Genomic DNA, 20,944 nt, shown 5'->3' with positions numbered 1-20,944 from the left:
AGGATCATGAGTCCCAGGACACTTCCATTACGTGCTGTACACAGAGTTTGAGGCCAGCCTGGGTTACAGAAAACCTACCTGGTAAAAAACCCCAAAGAGAAGAAATAGGTCAGGGGGTGATGGTTTGTGCTTGTTCTCTGTCCCCCAGAAGAAGGGCTCAGACACCCTAGGCCTGTCACCATTGAAGCCCACACACATGCAGCCCGGCAGAGCCTGCACTCTTGCCCGTGAACGCATCCTACCTGCTGCTGAACATATTCTGTAACCTCCTCCCTGCACCTAACCTCCACGGGAACAATCCAGAGTGCTGCCAAGTCAGGGGCTATGAGTGCTGTGTCCACCCGACAAGCTTCCCCAGACACCTGGCCCAGACACAGGCAGCCCTGCTTTGCAGTCAAAGCCTGGGCCTGGCTTTTTTCTCCTCAGAGACAGACCCTGGAAGGGGGCTTTAACTTTTTCTACTCTTCCCTCCTAGGATTTGGTTCTTTCTCTTCCCAAATCCGCTACCATCATCTCCAGCCAATTCAACCCTCCCCTCCTCCTTGCCTCCCTGTGGATGGTAGGTAAGATTTCCCAGGTCTCCCCTTGTTATGTCACCAACTCTTAGCCATCTTTCAGAAACCCATCTCAATTCTGCCTGGATGTCTTTGTCTCTCAATATATATATATATATATATATATATATATATATATTATATACATTATATTATATATATTATATATACATTATATATTATAAAAACCCTTATACATTAGGGGTTTTTTTCTTGATACCATACAAACATAGATAATGACAAATGTTGAGCCAGGTGTTGGTGGCGCACGCCTTTAATCCCAGAACTCGGGAGGCAGAGGCAGGCAGATCTCTGTGAGTTTGAGACCAGCCTGGTTTACAAGAGCTAGTTCCAGAACAGCCTCCAAAGCCACAGAGAAACCCTGTCTCAATACCAAAAAAAAAAAAAAAAAAGGATAATGACAAAAGTCATATAAGTGGGGCATGTTGGGCATACCTGTAACCTCAAGCACTCTAGAGGCAGAGGCAGGATTGGGATTTCCAAACCAGCCTGGGCTAGGTCCTATGAAATCTATCTCTCTTTGTTTGGGTGTTTGTTTTTTTGAGATAATGGTTTCTTCATGTGGCTCTGGTTGTCCTGGAACTCACTCGGAAGACCAGGCTGGCCTTGAACTCAGAGATCCACCTGTCTCTGCTTTCCAAGTGCTGGGATTAAAGGTGAGTACCACCATGGCTTGGGAGTTTGTGTGTTTGTGTGTTTTAATTCTCTTTTTTATTAATTTTTATTTTATGTTCATTGGTGTTGGGGTCCCCAGGAACTGGAGTTAGTTACAGACATCTATGAGCTGTCATGTGGGTGCTGGGAATTGAACCAGGGTCCTCTGGAAGAGCAGTCAGTGCCCTTAACCTCTGAGCCATTTCTCCAGCCCCCGTGTGTATTTTTTTTAATAGGTGTATGTGTTTATCTGTGTGTGATTATGTGCATGTATGGATGCTGGTGTCTGATGATGTCAGAATAGGGTGTTGAGTCCCTTGCAGCTGGAGTTACAGGCAGTTGTGAGCCATGTGATACTGGTTCTGGGAATCAAACCCCCACCCTACCCACTCCTCTTACCCAGGCAAGAGCAGTACATGCTCTTAACCACTGAGCCATCTATCTCTCCAGCCCTGAGACCTGTCTTAAAAAAAAAAAAAAAAGTCACAGAACAAAATCACACAAACAAAACACACATGTTAACCACACAGGAGACACGGACCTCTCTGTCTCACAATCCGAGACATCTACAAAGTTGTGCCAAATCTCTGCCATGTTCCCCAACTGTGTGTGTGTGCCTACACGTGCACCAAACGGGATTCACTGTCTACTCTTTCACAACAGAAGCACGAAGCCTCTTTCTACCACACCCACATGCGTGTTCAACAGGTCACAAATACACAGCACACAGTTTCCTGTTCTTTCCTCCTCTGCACCTGCGCAGCAGGCATGAAGAGAAAGTTTCTCTACTGGAAGTCTAAGTGCCCACGCCTACCCGGCCTTCATTCCACTTATCTTTCCTTCGACTGCTCTCAAGTGCGCGCGCACGTGTACACACACACACACACACACACACACACACACACACACACACACACACACGTGAGTAACAATCCCCAAATATAGTCCTCTGTCTCTCCACATAAACACACAGGCATGCAGAATCCTTCCCCCTTTCTGTCTCCTCCTCTCCTCCCTCCTTCCTTACACACACACACACACACACACACACACACACACACACACACACACACACACACACACACACACACACACACACACACACACACACACACACACACACACACACACACACACCACACACACACACACACACACTCGCAGCTGCAACGATCAGGGTCATACTCCAGTGCCGGCGCCAGGCAGGAGACAAAGGTCGCCAAGACTCCCTGAGTCCCAGCTGGGCACAGGTGGGCCTGTTGCCGGCTCCATCTGTCCCTAGAAGTGTGTCTTGGAGAGGTCTAGTCTAGGCACGCCGAGCTGGAGGACTGGGCGCGTTCCTGGACCCACGGTCAACTCGGGCAGCCAGGGTCTCCAGCGCTCCGGCACGCCACGGGTTAAGAAGCCCGCGGGGGCGGGGGAGTCCTGCCTACGTTCCTGATTGGCTGTTGCTCCCCGGGACCGCAGCCCCCGCGCCTCGGTATTGGCTCGCGGCGGACCCCGCCTCCTGGCCTGGGCGCCCTAGCCGCGCGCGCCGCCCCGGCAGCTAGCCGCGCCGTCGGATCGGAGAGCGCAGCGCAGCGCAGCGCCTCGCAGGCGAAGCCGGAGTTCCAGCGGGAGGCGCAGCCAGAGCCGGGCCGTTTGGAGCCCGCGAGTGATGGTGAGTACGCCCGCTGCCCACCGCGGCTCGATGCAGCCCCCTGGTCCCGGCAGTAGCGCGGCGATGGCATCCCGGCCGGCTCGCGGGGGGCTGGGCATCCCCTGCATCTGCGGCCCGCGCCCCGCTGTTCTCAGGCGTGGAGCCTGGGGGCGTCCGGGCGGCGAGTACCTTGCTTCTGGGCTGCTGGTTCCGGCCTTGCGTGGAAGACTTGGGGTGGTGCGTTGGGTTTGGGGTATGTGTAAATCTCTTAGCTTGGTTTGGCGTGGAGACCTTGGACAGCCAGGCCGGATCGATTCAGAGACCTCAGGGTTCGGCTGGCCTTGAGCTCACATCCCTCATGGTTCAAGTGGGTTTGGGGTTCGAGAACGCTCTGCACATCTTGGAAGACTGGATACTTTTCTCCTACTGCTGATCCTGCTGTGGCGCATGGAATGGGGTGACTCGGAGAGAAGGGGACAGTCTGAGATTCTGCGAGTTATCTGGTGTTCCCAGCATCTCCCAGGAAAGAATCCTCAGAGGAGGGGCCAAGTGCTGACTCCTTTGGTCAAAATCATCAGGGTATAGGGGGTTTTTGAGGAAGGGAGTTTTGTTGCGGCCTTAAGCCTCAGGAGTGATATCCATCTAATGGAGACCCAGTTGGTTTGGAGGGCTTCGGGGAGGTAAACTGTCTCTGGCCCAGAGCCAAGGCCTCAGGTTGCCTGTCCATCACATGCCTGCTGTGCTTCTCTGCTTGTGGACTTCTGATTGCCTCCTCTAGAGATGAGCTCTTTGGCCTGTGCACTGGGTCCGGCCTGAGATCTGCCTGGGCTCTCTGTGGTTGGTCTCAGAGACTTGCCTACCTCTATGATGTCATTTCCAAGCCTGAGGGGTTCAGAGAGGAATGGCATGGAGAGAGCGGCCAAAAAGGCGGCAGTGACAGTTCCAGGATCAGCTGTCCAGTCCCTGCACTCCCCTGCACCCCCCTTCCCACGATAGGAGCATAAGTTCCCCTTAGATACCCCTTTCTCTTCTCTGAGTCTCCTCTCTTACCCACAAAACATTACTTGTCCCTCTAGAGACTGATGACTTAATTCTACCCCCAAGGTGCCCAGAAATCATCTTGAACCAGACTTGCCTCCCCCATTAAGAATCTCCCAGGAATGTGTTGCGTGGATAGTTTCATGGCTGGGGAATGCGTCACCTGTGGACCAGCTCTTGATTTAAAGTTTGAGGATGTAAGAGAGCAATAAAAGAGGGAAAGACTTTGAGGTCACACATCCTCTCTGTACCCACCCTGACCAGAGCCTCTGGCAAAGAGGATGTTTTTTCCTCCTTACAAAGCCCCAGAAAGTCTGCTGTTGAGGTGCAAGCCGCTGATTACAGTGTTTGGGAGGCTGAGGCAGGCAGATGGAGAGTTCAAGGTCAGCCTGAGCTCAAACAAACCAACTAACAATTCACTCTGCTTTGGTAACATTTTCTTAAATTTAATTTTATCTTTATGAATGTTTGGCTTGCATGTATGTGAGTATACCACATGTATACCTGGTACATGCAGAGGCCAGAAGAGAGTGTTGGATCGACTGGAACTGGATTAACAGTTATGAGCCACTACGTAGGTGCTTGAACTGACCTCTAGGGGTCCTCTGTAAGAGCGACAACTGCGCTCAACTGGCTGGGCCATCTCCCACTAACACCCGAAAAGTTTCCCAGCCCATCAGAAAGGCCTTAGACTTTGTCCCCAAACAGATTTGGGTTCTAATCCCAGCTCCCCACATCCCTACAGGGACTTTGGTCAGGCTGTATTATACCCCCACCATGCACTCTCCTTGTCAAAGAGATGGGTGTTGGTTCCTATCTCCTAGGATGATGTGGGGATCAGGCTGAAATAAACCCAAGCGAGAGTGTTTGAAATACCATTTACTTTCTTTTACAACCTTAGGAAGTTCTGCTAACCATCCTACCTATTAGCTGGTCTGGAAGAACCACTCATATTTACCATGTTTAGGAGAAGATGACAGTGACACTTGACTCGAGTGACCTGTTTCTTGTTTAGCGGAGACTTACAGGGTGCTTGCTCTGTGCTAGACCTCATACAAGGGAAGAAAAAGTGACACAAACCATGTGTTGATGGGACTTCTACCCATCCCTAAACGTCCTCAGGCCAGGTGTCATGTCCTTCGGGGAGGTGGCTATGTTGTGCCCAGCAAGTGTTCCCTTCTGGCTTGAGAGGTGGGAGAGTCATTAAGCCGATGTATTCCAAATAGGAAAACATGTTCCAGATAGGGGGAACCTGTGCGGTATCAGCCCAGAAGGGTGAGGACACAGAATACTCAGGGCAGGGGACAGAATAGGGAGGGCTGTTTACCACTCAGGTGTGTGGGAGCAGGTGAGAGGGGACAAGGCAGGCATGGGAAATAGCGGAAACAGAGAGCAGAGGCCTTGACTGCCAGCCCACTGTAGTCGACTGACGCACAGTGTTGATGCACCATGAGTGGGTGGGGTGAGGACTGACGTCAGGCCTCCTTGGGTTCTCCTAAAGCTGGTTCCTTTGCTATCATTCCCAAGAGGGGCTTGGATTCAGGGTTGCTTCAGTCTGGGTCTTAAATCCAGCTTCCCACCCCTCCAGCAGAGCCCCCAGGTTCCTAGTGGGGTTCCTTTGCCCTGTACAGGCTGTTTCCTGTTGTTGGTACTCCCAGCTCTCCACCCAGGTCCCTAACCTCTTGGCAGAGAATCAGCACTGTTCTTAATGGCCTCCTGTTGAAAGCCCCCACCCCCACCCCCACCCCCAGCCCTCAGCGATGGGATGGGCTACGGGATGAGGACTCCCAAGAGGCTTTTTATATCTTCTACCTCCAGATGTCCTCAAGCCACCCAGTGGCAGGCACAGAGATGGGAAGGCTGTGTTCCAGGGGCACAGCCAGGAGGGGTGGCAAAGGAATGAACCTGCTAGATGCTAGGAGGACTAACCAGGCAGCGGGGCCGGAGGGAAGGAGACAAGCCGAACTCCCACTCCGTTCTGGTGGTGACTTGTGGACCAGTCCTTCACATTCCACACTGGGGGAGGGCGACTGAGTTTGGGCCACTGTTCAATGGAGGAAGATCTTTACTGGACATAGGTTGAATGGAAGACAAGATCCAGGACCCAAATTTGAATCCTGATGTCCCATCAGTTTGCTGTGTGACCTGAGGTCAAGCATCCTCCCTCTCTGTGCTCCCTTTCCTCCCATGAGGGGCAGATGTACTCTGCTTTTGAGGATGTCATATGAGGTACCAACACAGAAACATGCAAGGGACAGTGTTACTGTTTGAAGATAAGAGGCAAGGGGTTCTAAGAGTATGGCGGTGGCCACCTTGCCCTGGGCAGCGGGCTTGTCCTAGAAATTGGGTTATGCTGGATTATTCATGTCCCCACACTTGTTCTTGGCCAAGTAGCTGAGCGGTGACGGTTACTCGTGTTTCCTTGCATTGCCCCAGTTTTTGGTAAAGAAGGATGCTGTTGCCTTCTGGGAAGGACTGGTGGCAGTTTCTAAGAGAGAATTATAGAGACTTCCATCCTGTCAGGAGTGGGGGCTTGGAGAACAGGCGGTGGCTACAAGGAGGGGGAACCATCAGCTAATAGCTTTTGCGTATCTGCTCTGTCACGTCCACTTGCAGTGACTGTGTGCGCATCTGGCCGTTCATCGTCAGTGTATGCACCCACCTGGTTGGCCTGAGAGCTCAAGGCCCAGGGCTGTGGTCAGTGTGGCTAAGATTGACATGTGGCTGCCACAGTCGGATGGGCAGGAAATGACAAGCTCAGTTCCTGTTGCTATGGAGACATGGGGGGAGGGGAGGGGAGGGGAAACCTGTCCTGGGGATCTGAAGAGGCTCCTGGAGACCATGACATTCTACAAGCATCAAGCCACAGCCTGAAGAATGAACCAGTGGAGCCAGGCTTCACGATGCAAGCCTGTAATCCCAACCTTAAAGAGACAGAGGCAAGATGATTGCCAGAGGTTTGAGACCAGCTGAGAGATGCATAGCGAAACTCAAAACCCAGTCTCAGCCAGGCGTTGGTGGTGCACGCCTTTAATCCCAGCACTCGGGAGGCAGAGGCAGGTGGATCTCTGTGAGTTCGAGGCCAGCCTGGTCTATAGAGCAAGTTCCAGGACAGCCTCCAAAACAACACAGAGAAACCCTGTCTCGGAAAAAAGAAAGGAAGAAAGAAGGAAAGAAAGAAAGAAAGAAAGAAAGAAAGAAAGAAAGAAAGAGAAAAGAAAAGAAAAACTCAGTCTCAACCACCACAGAAGTGTGAGTGGGACCAGGAGGGGCTTCAGGAGCTATGCATGCAGGATGAGGCAGCTGGCCCCTAGGAAGGTGCTTGCATATAAGGGGTGCAAAGGGTGATGTCTGGCAGCTGGCCAGAGCAGGTACACTTGGGGAGGGCCATGTGAGGGATTTGGGTCTTGATTCTAAGGACAGTGAAGATCTATCTACTCAGGAGTTTAGGGTGGGGGCTCCACCACATCCCCCTCCCTGGGTTGGGGGAACTTAGATGTTTTCATATTCTCTTCAGACCTAGGTACAAGGCTTCTTAGGTCTAGGGTCGTGAACACAGATGTCTGGAGTTCACTTTGGGAGCTGAGGACTAGAACCAGTAGCAAAAAGCTTTGGCCCCTAGCTGTCACTTCATTTAGCCTACCTGAGAAAGCCCCTGGGGATGGGGACAGGACCACTGGGCATGAGGCAGAGGTACTGGGGGCTGCTGGGACTGGGCACTGGCCAGGCTGAAAAGCTGGTGGCCTGGTTCCTTTGACAGAATCGCCTTTGCTCACCATTCTTGGGTTCCGATGCTGAAGAGTGGCAGAGCTAGGACTGGAACCCCATCCAGACCTCCCATCTCCTTGGCTTCTGTGACAGTCACTCCCTGCCTGACGTTGCCCAGGACCCCTGACTGCTGGTGCCCTGGGATTTCAGACTACATGCTCCTGTGTGTAGGTGGCATAGCCCAAAAAAGGCTTCTCCAAGCCCACCTGGCCTGCTTCTTTGCCTTCTTGGCTGGGGTGCAAAGACGGGTATGGGCAGCAGCCAGGAGGACTCCGGTTACAGTGTAAACACATCATGTCAATATTTACTTCTGCCTGGAGCCAGAGCCTCCCCCTCCCATCTGCTACCCCTGACTGTGCTCCAGGAGAACCAAGGCCAAGTGCAGAGGCCCCAATAAGACACTTTCCCTTCCCAGGCCTCAGTTTCCCCATCTGCAAAATGACATGACCGGAACAGTCAACAGCAATTTTCAGGATCTCCTGTAGAACAGTAAGCATAGCGAGCCCAGTCTTAACATGTGTGGGCCTGGGTTGCACCTAGCCTTCTCATTTCCCTGTCAGGGGATGGTGGGCATGTTTCATATGACCCTTGACTTGTGCCCTGAGGAGGGGGTCCCACAGCCCCTGTTTTGGATGGTTGGCAAGAGAACTCTCAGCAGAGCTTGCACAGGAAAAGACAGGAGAAATGGCAGTGGCGGCCCTTGTTATTCCAGAGAAATGTTTTATGATTCTCTGAATCCAGACACTGGCTTGCGTCACTTGGGAACTGCAGCCAAGGGTGGGGATGACTCTAACCTCAAGGCCTCCCAGTGCTCTGAGGTCAGGAGCTGGGCTTGGGGAGCCCTGGGTTTGAGTAGGAGGACCCCCCCAGCCAGACAGTGGAGCTCCTGATGAATGGGCTGAGGTCCAGGACTGGAATGGTTACAGTGATGTGTGGCTGGGAGAGGGGTGTGGAAACAACTCATGGGGAGAGAAGGACTCACTTCCTAAGCGGTTATTTTGCAGAATTGAGTCCTTGAACTGGTGAGTAGTCCAGTCCTCTCCACCCTGAGAAGAGGGACCGTAGGTGGCCCTGGCAGGCATGAGGGTGAATAGCCCCTGAAGGCAGGGCAGAGCAAAACAGCGCGCTGGGGACTGGCTGAGTCTCGAGAGTTGGTCTTGGAGACCAGGAAACCCAGAATCTAATCTGGTTCCATCACCTTTTAAAAATTAGTTAATTAATTGAGATATGGTCTTATATAGCCCAGACTGGGCCGGATCTTTCTGTGTAGCCTGGATCACTCTGTGTAGCTGAAGCAGGCCTTGAGCCTCTACTTCTAATTCTACCTCATGAGTGCTGGGGTTATAGGTACCATCGCATCAGGTTTATGCAATGATGGGGATTGAATCCAGGGCCTCATGCCTGCTAAGCAAGCACTCTACCCATTGAGTTATGCCTCCATCCGTTTTCGCTCTGTCACTTTTTGTTCTATGCCTTTTCTCTGAGCTTGGTTTCCTCTCAAGTGTGGAACTGTTGGAGCTTTTTTGTATAATAGTTGCAAGAGTTAGAACAGATCCCGTTCCAGGAGCCCAGCTCAGTGTTGGGAATCCAGGGGCTCCACAGAGCCCAGCTCAGTGTTGGAGAGTCCAGGGCCTCCATGGAGTTCAGCTCAGGGTTGAGGAGTCCAGGGGATCCACAGAGCCCAGCTCAGTGTTGGGGAGTGTAGAGGTCTCACAGAGCCCAGCTCAGTGTTGGAGAGTCCAGGGCCTCCATGGAGTTCAGCTCAGGGTTGAGGAGTCCAGGGGATCCACAGAGCCCAGCTCAGTGTTGGGGAATCTAGAGCCTCCACAGAGCCCAGCTCAGTGTTGGGGAGTGTAGAGGTCTCACAGAGCCCAGCTCAGTGTTGGGGAGTCTAGAGCCTCCACAGAGCCCAGCTCAGTGTTGGGGAGTGTAGAGGTCTCACAGAGCCCAGCTCAGTGTTGGGGAGTGTAGAGGTCTCACAGAGCCCAGCTCAGTGTTGGGGAGTGTAGAGGTCTCACAGAGCCCAGCTCAGTGTTGTGGAGTCTAGAGGCTCCCCAGAGCCCAGCTCAGTGTTGGGAAGTCCAGGGGCTCCACAGAGCTCAGCTGCTATCACTGTCACTGCCCAACTGTGTTGACATGACACTGGTGCACAGAGGTCATGTACTCCCATAGGATTGGCAGTGTGCCCAGGGCACATACATCTTACCAGCCTGGTCTTGCCAGTGTGTTCCTGTGTATAACATTTGGAGCAAGATGAGTGCCATTCTACAGCTCCCACAGGCCCGTCACAGGCGGGCTGCCCCAGATGTGCTTGCTGCCCTTTCTGTCGCCTGGTTTGAACTTTATCAGCGTCAACTCTTACACACAAGCTATTCGGGGCCTGGTTCCCATCAGCTTTGGTCACTCCTCAGGGCCTCTGAGGGACTTCGCTCCTGGTGCCTGTTCTGGAATCTGCTTTTTGTTAAGCTGAGCTGTGTCATGTTGAGTAGATAAACTTGTAAATATCTGTGACTGACTTTTGGGTTGCTCTCAGTTTGGGGCCAGTGTGACATTCTTGTTCATGTCCATACGTGTCTGACTTACGCAGCTGCCACAGCATCCTCTGACATAGGTGTTCCATTTGAGAGCATACCATTCCCCTCCCTGTCACCAGCCCAGTGCTTTGGCCTAGAACATGCTTCTAGGGCCTGTTTGTCTCAGCCACTGGCTCCTCCTCGCTAGCCCTGCCCCTGCCCTCAGGGCCTGGCAAACCCTGAGGGGCATTCTGCCAACCCTGGATTCCACTGCACCTGGTGTGCCTCGGGTTAGAGAAGGGGTTTTGGGCCTGGAGGGGACCCCTCTCTCTCGAGGATGTTCTGCCACTGACTGGCTATATGACTTAGACTCATACCTTCCCCTCCCCGACCCTGGCTTCTGGTGGTCTCCTCATTTGGGGACCACTTGCTCCCATCATAGTGCTTTCCTACAGCCAGAGTTGGGCCAAGATAATCTCTTAGCTTCAGCTACCCTGTATCTCTACAGAAGGCCCTGGGAGGGAAGAAGGCTCTCCTTTCCTGGTCCCCTTCCTGAAAGCCTCCTTCTGAGTCTGCCCCACCCTAGCAGGTTTAGAAGAGACAGCCTTGGCATCAGGCCATCCTGAGTGTGTGCTCTTACTACTCCCAGGCTCTGGTCTTGGGCAGTTCACTCCATTTTCACCTATGGGGTTGTAAGAGCCAACTTATCCAAAGGACAAAATCCCTGTGGTCATCAAATCCCAGCCTTCAAGGAGCTCAGGTCAAGTGAAGAAAAATCTGACACCATGTGCAAACCCACCTGCCAGAGATGTCATTTCAGAGAGAAGGAAGAAAGGAAAGCCAGATGGCATGGGACAATGGCTGTCATGTGGCAGCTCTAGTTGGTGTCCAAAGGATAGGAAGAGGGCATCAGGGTAAAGATATGGAAGCGGAATTTGGGGCAGAAAGAACAGCATGTGCAGAGAGCCTGTTTCAGAGCCAAAGGGCTTGGCATGTGAAGGTAGAAGATGGCTGGCGTGGCAGAGCAGGGGCATCCTGGGAAGGTGGGGGAGGAGGTGGACGGGAAGGGGGCTAGTTGTGAGAGCCTTATCTGGAGGGGAAGTGAAGAATTGCGTTTCATTCCCAGAGTGATGGATGTCAAGTCCCTGGACTCTTCAGTTTGTTTAGAAAAGGCTCTGGCTGTTATGTGCAGAATAGACTGAAGGGGGCAGTAGCGAGGAGGCAGCGAGGCAGTGTCCAGCAAGAGAAGCACCCTGGCCTAAGGGTGTGGCTGTGCTTGTGTCTCCAGAGACTAGATTTTAGGTACTTTAGGGATGGAGCTGGGCAGAGGATGATCATGCAAAATGCTTATAGACCACCATTCCTGGTTGGAAGGCTCGGTGGGTAGCAGTCCCATCTTAAACTTACGCTTGAACTCAGACTTGCCATTCTCCCAAGTGACCCAGTTCTCACTACTGACTCCCAGAAACCCAGAGGGCCTGAGCCTGCTTCCCCTGTTTTTACATACCCTGCCTACTGGGAAATGAGGGCAGGAGTGCCCATGGCTAAAGGGACACCCAGCCCTGTGCCCTCGGCTATAGCCCTATTCTGGGCATTCCGGTGGCTTTGTGGTTCCTGAGTGGCACTTCTTTTTCCTCAAGTGTCTAGGTGATCAGTGGACTTCTTCCTGGACTTCCAGGAACAGTGGGCAGGGTGGGGGAAACATAAGAAGGCAAGAGAGTTCACAGAATTCTCTGGAAATGGAATGTAGGCGTCCTCTAGACTAACTTCCTCTTGGAGAAACAAAGAATAGAAAGAGGGCCGGGGAAACAACTCAGTGGATAAGAATGCTTACTGTGAGGACTGGAGAGATGGCTCAGCGGTTAAGAGCACTGGCTGCTCTTCAAGAGGACCTGGGTTCAATTCCCAGCACCTACATGGCAGTTCACAACTGTCTGTAACTCCAAGATCTGACACCCTCACACAGACATCCAGGCAGGCAGAACACCAATGTACATAAAACAAGAATAAATAAATTTTAAAAAGGAATGTTCATCGCTCAAAGCACGAGGACCTCAATTCAGTCTCCAATACCACGTAAAAAGGTGGGCGTGGGCCCAAACTGGTCTATAACACCAGTGCTGTGAGGGTCAGAGATTCTGGATGCCAGCCTAGCTCCAGGTGCCTCAAGGGAATAAGTTGGAGCATGATAGAGTTGACGGACACCTGATGTCCTCCTTGACCTTCACGTCATACATGGGAGCATATACCTTCACACACATATGTGTGCACATACCATGCACATGTACACTGTCAATATCACATTTACAGGCACTAAACATTTAAAAATAAAAGAAGACCAAAAAAAGGCTCAGAAAGTCAAGAGTCTTCCCCAGGCCACACAGCAAGTTCAATACTGCGTCTCAGAACCCAATCCAGGGCCCTGATTCTGTGTTTTTTGTTTGTTTTGTTTTGTTTTTCTATTCAGATTGTGGCTTCTGGAGCCAACATGTGTGGGTTCTGGTATCACCTGACACTGAGTCCCAGCTGGGTCCTTGGGTGAACAACCATCTCTGCGTCTTGGTTTTCTCTAACATAGGATGGTTAACACCCTCCACTGTGAAGCATGGCTGAGGACAGACGTCAAGTTCTCAGGCCTGTAGGCAATACACAGGGCAAGTCTTTAGTGATGGGGACTATTACTGCGGTGATGGTTCTGACCTCAGTAGTGTGTGTGCATGTGCATGCGTGACATGAGTGTGCGAGTGTGTGTTTGTGTGTGTGTGTGTGTGTGTGTGTGTGTGTGCACTCGAGTGCATGGTCACAAGTGTGAGTGAACATACACAAGTGTTTGTGCACATGAGTGTGCATGTGTGTGTGCACGCAGGTACTCACGTGCACTTGTGGACACACAAAGACCAGAAGACAACCTTGGGTATTGTACCTCAAGCACTGTCTACCTTCCACGCTTTTTCTTTTTGTTTTTTGAGAAATAATCTCTCACTGGCCTGGGATTTGCCAGATCAGCTAGGTTGTCTGGCCATCCAGTTCTAGAGATCTGCCTGTCTCTACCTTCCCAGCTGTTGGGATTACGTGTGTGTGTGTGTGTGTGTGTGTGTGTGTACTACCATGCCCAGTTTTTCTTTCTTTAGTTGAAATTCTATCTGCCTGCCTGCTTGTGTTGTGTGTACCTACATGAGTTTATGTACACCTTGTGTGTGTAGATGCCCACAGAGGTTAGAGAAGTTGAATTCCCTGGACCTAGAGTTACAAGTGGTTGTGAGCTGCCTGATGTTGGGGGCCGGGGACCAAACCCCAGTCCTCTGAAGAGCAGTAAGCTATGGCTCCAGCAACCGCACCCACAGCTTTTCTTCTGTGGGTTCTTGCTTGTAAGGGAAACTCTTTACTCACGGAAGCCCTAAGTCTTTTGAAGAGCTGGGAGTGGTTGTAGTTGTCCCCCATGCTGCTCTCCAGTTCTGAGGGATGCAGGTAGTTGGGAGGTGAGAAGATACCTGTTGTGGGTCTCTTTTATTTTGCTTCCCAATTATAATTGAGAGACCCCTGATGCAGACCCTTAGTTTTCACCATCATTTCAACATACACAGACAGACACACACACACCCCCACACACACAAGACTGAGGTGGCTGGAGCTGTGTCTCAGTGGCAGCATTGAGGGGCATGCCAGAGTAGCTCGAATCCTGCATTGCACCCGCAAGTGGCAAGTGTAGCCTAGTGGTCACGGTCAGAAGCCATGAACAGATGGGTGCTTTAATCCCATATATGTCACTGACTTGTGAAAGAACTTGCAGCAGATGAGTTTTCCTCTCTGAGACTCAGCCTTCCAGTCCCTGGGGTAGCAGCTGCAGCTCCATCCCTCGGGATCACAGGTAGCAAATAAGATGGACCCAAAGGAGAAGGTGGGCACTGAGGACAGGACTGGCAAGTGTCACACACTCACCTGGCCTGTTCTCTGAGTAGCTATTAGAAGCTTTCTAGGTTGCTGTATCCATCTGTTTCATACAGTCCTGTCTTACTTTTAATTTGTGTTTGTTTTGAGACAGGGTTTCCCTGTGTAGCCCTGGCTCTCCTGGAGCAAGCTCTGTAGACCAGGCTGGCCTTGAACTCACAGAGGTCCACCTGTCTCTGCCTCCCAAGTGCTGGAATTAAAGGTGTGTACCACCACTACTGCCCGACTTCAATTTTCTTTAGATTTATTTATTTTATTTTTTTGTGTATGAGTGCTTTGCCTGCAAGCATGCATGTACACCACATGGGTGCCTGCTGCCTGTGAAAGTCAGGAGAGGGCATCGTCCTCTGCAAGAGTAGCAAGTGCTGAGCCATCTCTAGTTCCTGGACCTAGATTTGAGCTTGGGTGTTTTGGCTATAGAGTTCAAGTATTTTATGTGTGTGGAGGTCAGAAGACAATGTGTAAGAATCTGTTTTCTCCTTCTACCATGTGGACCCCCGAACTCAGGTTGTTAGCTTTGGTACAAGTGTTTTTCCTGGCTGAGCCATCTCATGGTCTCCTGAGTCCAAGTTCTTAAGCACCTTGTTATCCATTGCTCCTCTTTAGTTTACTCCCCCCAACCCCGCCCCAGTCATTCTGTCGAGACAACCATATGGACTCCATGCTTCACCTGCCATGGGAAGAAAGTCACAGTAGGTCTTCTGAAGTCTTCAGCACAGCTCTGGAATGAGCAGATTCAGACCCCCCGGGAAAAGGAATCCGAAAGTTTGAAGCCTAGCAAATCCAGGGGCTGTGTGGGAGGGAGAAAGGGGGATTAGAATAGATTCATTTAGAAGGGGGAGGAAGGGGCCTTAGAAATTGGAAAATGGTTTAAACTCCAACAACTAACATCTGCTGAGTGCCAAGCGTGGGGTATCTGGGCTCTCCAGGAAGTGAGAGGCCTGTGGGAGAGCTAAACAAACCAGCAGGGAAGTTGTTGGATGGATTGTGTGGGTGTGTGGGCAAGAAATTTGAAGGACCAGAGGAATGGGCAACTGAGTGGGCCCAGGGAATCTGCTGTTTGAGCTGGCTCCTGAAGTCTACCAGTCAGGCCGAGCCAGGAGTGGCAAAGCCCGAACCGGGGCAGCCTGGCTCCAGAGCCTGTGTTCCCACCCACATGGCATGCTCAGCTAGATGTGACATGTGTCCCCGTCTCTCCACAGAGCCTTGGACAATTCACCAGTTGCTGTCTCTTTCACCCTCTGCCTCTGTTCTTTGCAAACTCCTGGCCCTCTGCCAGGGAGGGTCTCTGCCTTATAGATGCCTGGGGCTTGGGGTGACCCCAGGACACACTGATTCCATCCTAGAGTGTCTGTGGCTACAGAGGAGTGTTTCCTGTTCTGTTTTGCAGGGACCCTCTGTCCCACAACCAGTGCCTCCTCTGCTCATAGCAACAAGGTCATTAGCTGCCCTTAGACACAGGTGAGCCCAGTGTCCAACGTCACAGGCCTAAGCAACAGGAGGATTGGAGCCTGCCCCTGGACAGGTCCAACTCTGAGGCTTGTGCCATGCTTTTAAGCTAGTGGGAGCAACCTGGGATGTGACAAGCCCTACACCTTTCTGGTGACAGTGTTATCAGCTTGTTCCAGGGCCCCCCTGGGGTTTCAGGGCCATGGAACCAGCCTGTATGCGTTTCTCAGGTTCTCAGGTGTCCTCAGGTGGGAGAACAACCAAAAGGAATACTGGCTACCAGGGCATCTTTACTTTCTTTCCAGAGATCCTGACTCATTCAGTTTTGAGTGGGGTTCAAAAACCTGCATTTTCAGCAGACTCCCTGACTGTCACCTTGGGGCGGAGTGTGTGTGTGTGTGTGTGTGTGTGTGTGTGTGTGTGTGTGTGTGTGAGAGAGAGAGAGAGAGAGAGAGAGAGAGAGAGAGAGAGAGAGAGAGAGAGAGAGAGAGAGAGAGAGAGAGACAGAGAGAGAGGTCCACTTCGGAAATTCCAATTGGTTGCGCAGTTGCTCATGGTCCAGCACTGTCCCCCAGTGTGTTCTATTTTTGTCATTTCCACCATCAGAATATCTCTCAGTTGGGGAAATTGATGCAAAGAATTCAGGGAATCTTGAGAGAGATTTCTAACAGTCATGAAGGCCTTGGGAATCTTCAATCAAATGGGGAAATGGTGGATCAGAGAGTTTGGGCAACTTTCCTAAAGCCAGCTAGAGTGCTGTAATACTTACTCCTGACTGTCAGCTTGACGAGATGCAGAATCACCTAGCAGGCAAACCTCTGGGCATGTCTGTCAGAGAGTTTCTACACTGGGTTAATTGAGGTGAGAAGTACTAATCTGAATGTGGACAGCGCCATCCCATGGCCTGGAGGTCCCAGGCTGAATTTAAATGAGAAGGCAAGCTGAGCAAGCCTTCCTGACCCTGGATGATTAGCTCCTGACTCCTGCCTTTCTGCTGGGGGTGTGCGTGTGCACATGCATGTGTGCGTGCACAGTGTGTGTGTGTGTGTGTGTGTGTGTGTGTACTCACGTGTACACGTGCAGATCCACAGAAGCCCGAGATGTCGGTTCACCCTGGAGCTGGAGTTACAGTTGCTTGTCTGCTGCCTGACATGAGTGCTGGGAACTGTAAAGAGCATACGTTTCTGGGTAGTGGGATTTTAGGAAGTTGCCTGCTTGCACTTCCTGCTTATTCAGGTAATGTCATTTTCCTTCTCAGGTCTTTAATGAGGTTGAAGACTAGATAGTCACAGCTATCATCCTTTCTTATCTTAGCCAGAGCATATTAGGTACAAGGCTTAGACTTTCCAGAATAGGACAGCTTCGGAGTAATCTCTGTTACTGCCTTTACCCTAGGATTAAACATTTTGTATGTGTTTCTTGCTTATTGTTGCTCTTGCTGGTTGTAGGTCTAAATTTTGTGTATGTTTTCACATTTCTTTCTCTTGGACTATATTTGATATTTGTTATCAATATACATAGTTTTGTATCAGGCTTAAAACCCTTTTATTTAGACGAAAAGGGGAAATGTAGTGGCAACTTGTTTGGCCAGTGGACTTGCGATGGGCCGTGGCTTCAGGTGTGCAGATGTGACCCCTTATAAAGAAGAGGAGGGGTTGGCTCGCTCTCTTGAGCTGTAGTTGGAGATTCGGAAGGGCAGAGACCGAATCTTCAGGAGCAGAAGACCTCAGTGGTTATTTACCATTAATTGTGTAAGTGCTTCCCTAATAAATACCTGTTACTCATTTATCTGGGTCTTGTGGACTCATTTTAACCCACCTTCAGGGAACAGAACTCGGGTCCTTGCAACCACTGAGCCATCTCAGCTCCTGTATCCTGCCTTAAACTGTAAGCCCCCCTTCGGTTGCCTTTTGTTGGGTTTTTGATCACATCATCAAGAAATGTACCTAATTCATGGCTGAGCTGAGATTCAACCTGTATCCCTGAGCTGCCAAGGCCACCTTCTTCTTAGTACCCTATTGCCTCCTGCATAGAGGTTCTGAAAGACACAGACTCCACTCTGCCAACCATAGCTACAGCAGAGTATAGGATGACTAGTGATGACAGTGAAGACTGGCAAGGTTACTCAACAGGTAAAGGCGCTTGCCACCAAACCTGACAGTGTGAGTTCTATCCTGGGGATGGATGCACATGGCAGAAGGAGAGAAATGGCTCCTACAAGTTGTGTTCTGACCTCCACATGTGCCCACAAACACATGCAGATAAACAGATAAACAGTGGTGATGGTGTGCACCAGTGTGTGCTAATCCACTGTCGAACACAGAGCAGTGAATGCTGTGAGCATAGTGCCTGAGGTACCACCCTGCCCCCAGGCAGAAGGGTTGTTCTCTGATGGAGAACTTAGAAAGGGTGAGTTAGTTAAATGTTAACAAGAGATGGCTCACACGGGCTCTCTGCCAAGAGAATATTTGCACGTGTAAAAGCCCTGAGGTAAGTGACCTATATAGTATTGTTCCATGGAGCTGGAATCAATAGCAAGGGTGAGAGTGACCTAAGGTGAGGGCAGGAGGTGACCAGGGGTGGAGCCCTGCAAAGCCATATAAACCAGGTGAGAGCTTTGAACTTAATCCCACAGCAATGGATTCAGAGCCACTTTCTTCCATACCAAAGATCGTATTTAAGCCCTGAAGGGAAGAGGCAAAAAATCGGTAGCTTGCAGAGTGGAGGCTCCCTCTGAATTGGAAGGGTGGCCATCTGGGCAGTGGCAAGATCCCTCTTGCCTCCTGTCATGCTCACTCTGGCCCCTGGGTGGAGGTGGGTTGATGGAGGGATAGAGTTGACAGGACATTGCAATTGCTGGAGGCAGGGTGAGATCCAGCCCATTGCTTTGACAGGTGACAGTTCAGAGCCTAGAAGAGTTGTGTGAGTGCCTGCTGCCACAGCTGAAGAAGCAGAGACCAGATGCTGGGGGCGTGGGAGTGGGGAGACAGCCTCCCTGGCCAGGCCTTCCAGCCAAACCCTAACTAGGATCCACATTGCTGGCAGCTGCTTTTCTGGAGTCCTCTTCCAAGCTCCTGGTGGCTCCCCGCCCCCCCCCCACTCCCTCACCCCACTCCCCTTATCCCTGCAGCGCCTGGGACTTCAAGGCAGGGGAGGCTGTGAAGGCAGAAGGCTGTCTTTGAAGCAGCTGGTGGGGGAGGGGCGGCACTCTGCCCTCCAAATTCTTTCCCTGTGACCTCTCTGACCCTGGAGTGACCCAGGCCCTGGGGACCTAGGAGGTCCACAAGAAGAGGGGATGGCTGCTAGATTCCAGTGTACAAATAGTCCTTCCCTGGGGGTGGGGGGGGATCCCAGGGGTCTGCTGTGGGAAGGAGCCAGGGAAGGAGCTGCAGGGCCAAAGTCTGGGCTTTGTGGGATCTCCTCAGAAGTAAGACAGTCCCTCATCTGACTCTTTGGAGCTGGAAGCTCTGGCAGTCACTTCTGAGCTCTGCCTTCTTCCCTGGATGGCTGTCTTTGGCCAGTGTTACCTCTGAGAGCTTAGTTTCCAGAATGTTCAGCTGGGAAGCTGCCTCCCACTGCCTTCCTTTGGGGCATTCCCTCCTTCCTGGGAGTCCCCTGCATCAGCTCTCTCCGGGGTTCCCCCCTGCCCTCTCCCCAGGTCTTGAGGCTGCTGTCCCTCCAACACTGGGATTGTCCCAGTCCCTGGGTGCAGTCCCTGTGCTCTAGGCGCCAGCTGTCCTACTCGTTTAGAGACCAGGAGCCCATCACCTCCCTTCCCCCAACCTACCAGAGTCCTGTATTCTGACATCTGCCTAATGCTTAGTAGGTGCTCAGACAATGTAACCCCCTCCAGTCTCTCCCCTCCCCAAGACTCCCCAGCTTCTCCCATGTGAGTATTTCTGTTCAGGGAGCTATGTATGGCAACTCACTCGGAAAGTAGCTATTGTTGGCTGAGGACGGGGGAGGCAGAGAATGAAGGAGGCCGAGGAACAGGGAGAACACCGGTGACTACAGGTTCAGTGTCCTCTAGCTTCAGGTCCCCAGGCCCTGTGGGGCAGTGGGGTGGCTCCGCTATGGGAATCACTGCATCAGGGCAAAGGATATCACGTTTGCAAAGAGGGTGGACACTGACGGACCCCTGATGGGTCCTGAAGCCAACGTGTCCTTAAACCTCACCTGGCACCCTGAGGACAGCAGCCAGGACCCTTAATGCCACTTGTTCTTACTGCCTCCATGACTTGTTCCCAGTCAGCTGCGGGAGCAGAAGATGGAACCATGATTTATTAAGCATTAACATTGACCCAAGCCCCACGCTAAGCGGCAAATACATTGACTTGTTTCACACAGAGTCAGCCCAAAGAAATGGGTCCTACCCCTCCCCTCACCCCCACACGCAAAAGGTCTTGCTATAATGCTTTCGATGGTCCTGAACTTCTGGGCTCAAGTGATCCTCCTGCCTCAGCCTCCCATGTAACTGGGACTCTCTGACTTGTGTCCCATTTTTACACAGGGAAACTGAGGCCTGGGGAGGTGAGGGAATATGCCAAAGTCCGGGAGCCCAGAGGTGTCAGGGTCCTCAATGGGTGCTTTTCAACCCTGGGGAGCATCGTCTTCCAGGACACTGGTGTTTTGCTTGGACTGAGGAAGAACTGCTGGGAGGTCAATGGGAGGGGGAGGAGGCTGCCTGGAAGCCAACAGGGCTTGCAGTGGAGGAGTACAGGCAGGTGCATGTTCAGAGCTGAACGAGGAGGTAGCCCAGTCTGTCCTAGGGCACTCATGCCCTTCCCAGTGACTGATACTTCTGTTCCCTGGAGGGGACAGGAGCGTCCCAGGCGATACAGCATACGCCCTGGTTCCATACTTGTGTTCAGGAAGGGGCACAGGGAGGGAATGAGCCCCTGGCAGGGCTGTGCCATGTACAGAGAGACAGTCTTGGGGCTAACTCATGTTCACATGGTCACCAGGGAAATATTACTAAGGGTTCAGTGTTAGCTAATGACAAATGTACAAAATGGCCTCTGGCTGTCCAACCCGGTTCCTTGACTGTGTCTCTATCTTTTGTTTTTTTTTTTTAAGATCTATTTATTTTATTTTGTGTGTGAGTGTTTTGCCGCATGTGTATTTGTGTATCCCATGTGTGCCTGGTGTCCACAGATGTCAGAAGAGGGCATCGGATCCCCTGGGACTAGAGTTACAGATGGTTGTGAGCAGCCATGTAGGTGCTGGGAATTGAACCCAGGTCTACACAAGTGCAGCCAGTGCCTGCCTCTGCCTCCTGCCTCTTTAAGTGGGTTCCGGGGATTGAACTCATGTATGTCAGCAGGCCTGCATAGCCAGAAACTTTACCCACTGAGCCATTA

The 20,944-nt window shown here is 51.7% G+C and overlaps 1 protein-coding gene across 1 annotated transcript in view; it reads left to right on the top strand.

Annotated features, from left to right (window-relative positions):
• The first annotated feature begins 2,767 nt into the window (after positions 1 to 2,767).
• Ece1 (endothelin converting enzyme 1) overlaps positions 2,768 to 20,944 on the top strand; it is a 98,698-nt gene continuing 80,521 nt past the window's right edge. Inside the window, exon 1 of the mRNA XM_027399777.2 lies at positions 2,768 to 2,889. Coding sequence (XP_027255578.1) covers positions 2,887 to 2,889 — 3 coding nt within the window. The 5' untranslated portion in view covers positions 2,768 to 2,886. The remainder of the gene's footprint in view (positions 2,890 to 20,944) is intronic.

This window comes from Cricetulus griseus, chromosome 2, assembly GCF_003668045.3.
Source record: "Cricetulus griseus strain 17A/GY chromosome 2, alternate assembly CriGri-PICRH-1.0, whole genome shotgun sequence".
NCBI classification, from domain to species: domain Eukaryota; kingdom Metazoa; phylum Chordata; class Mammalia; order Rodentia; family Cricetidae; genus Cricetulus; species Cricetulus griseus.
Note: the sequence above shows the minus strand (reverse complement) of the source record. Positions and strands in the feature narration are given on the sequence as shown.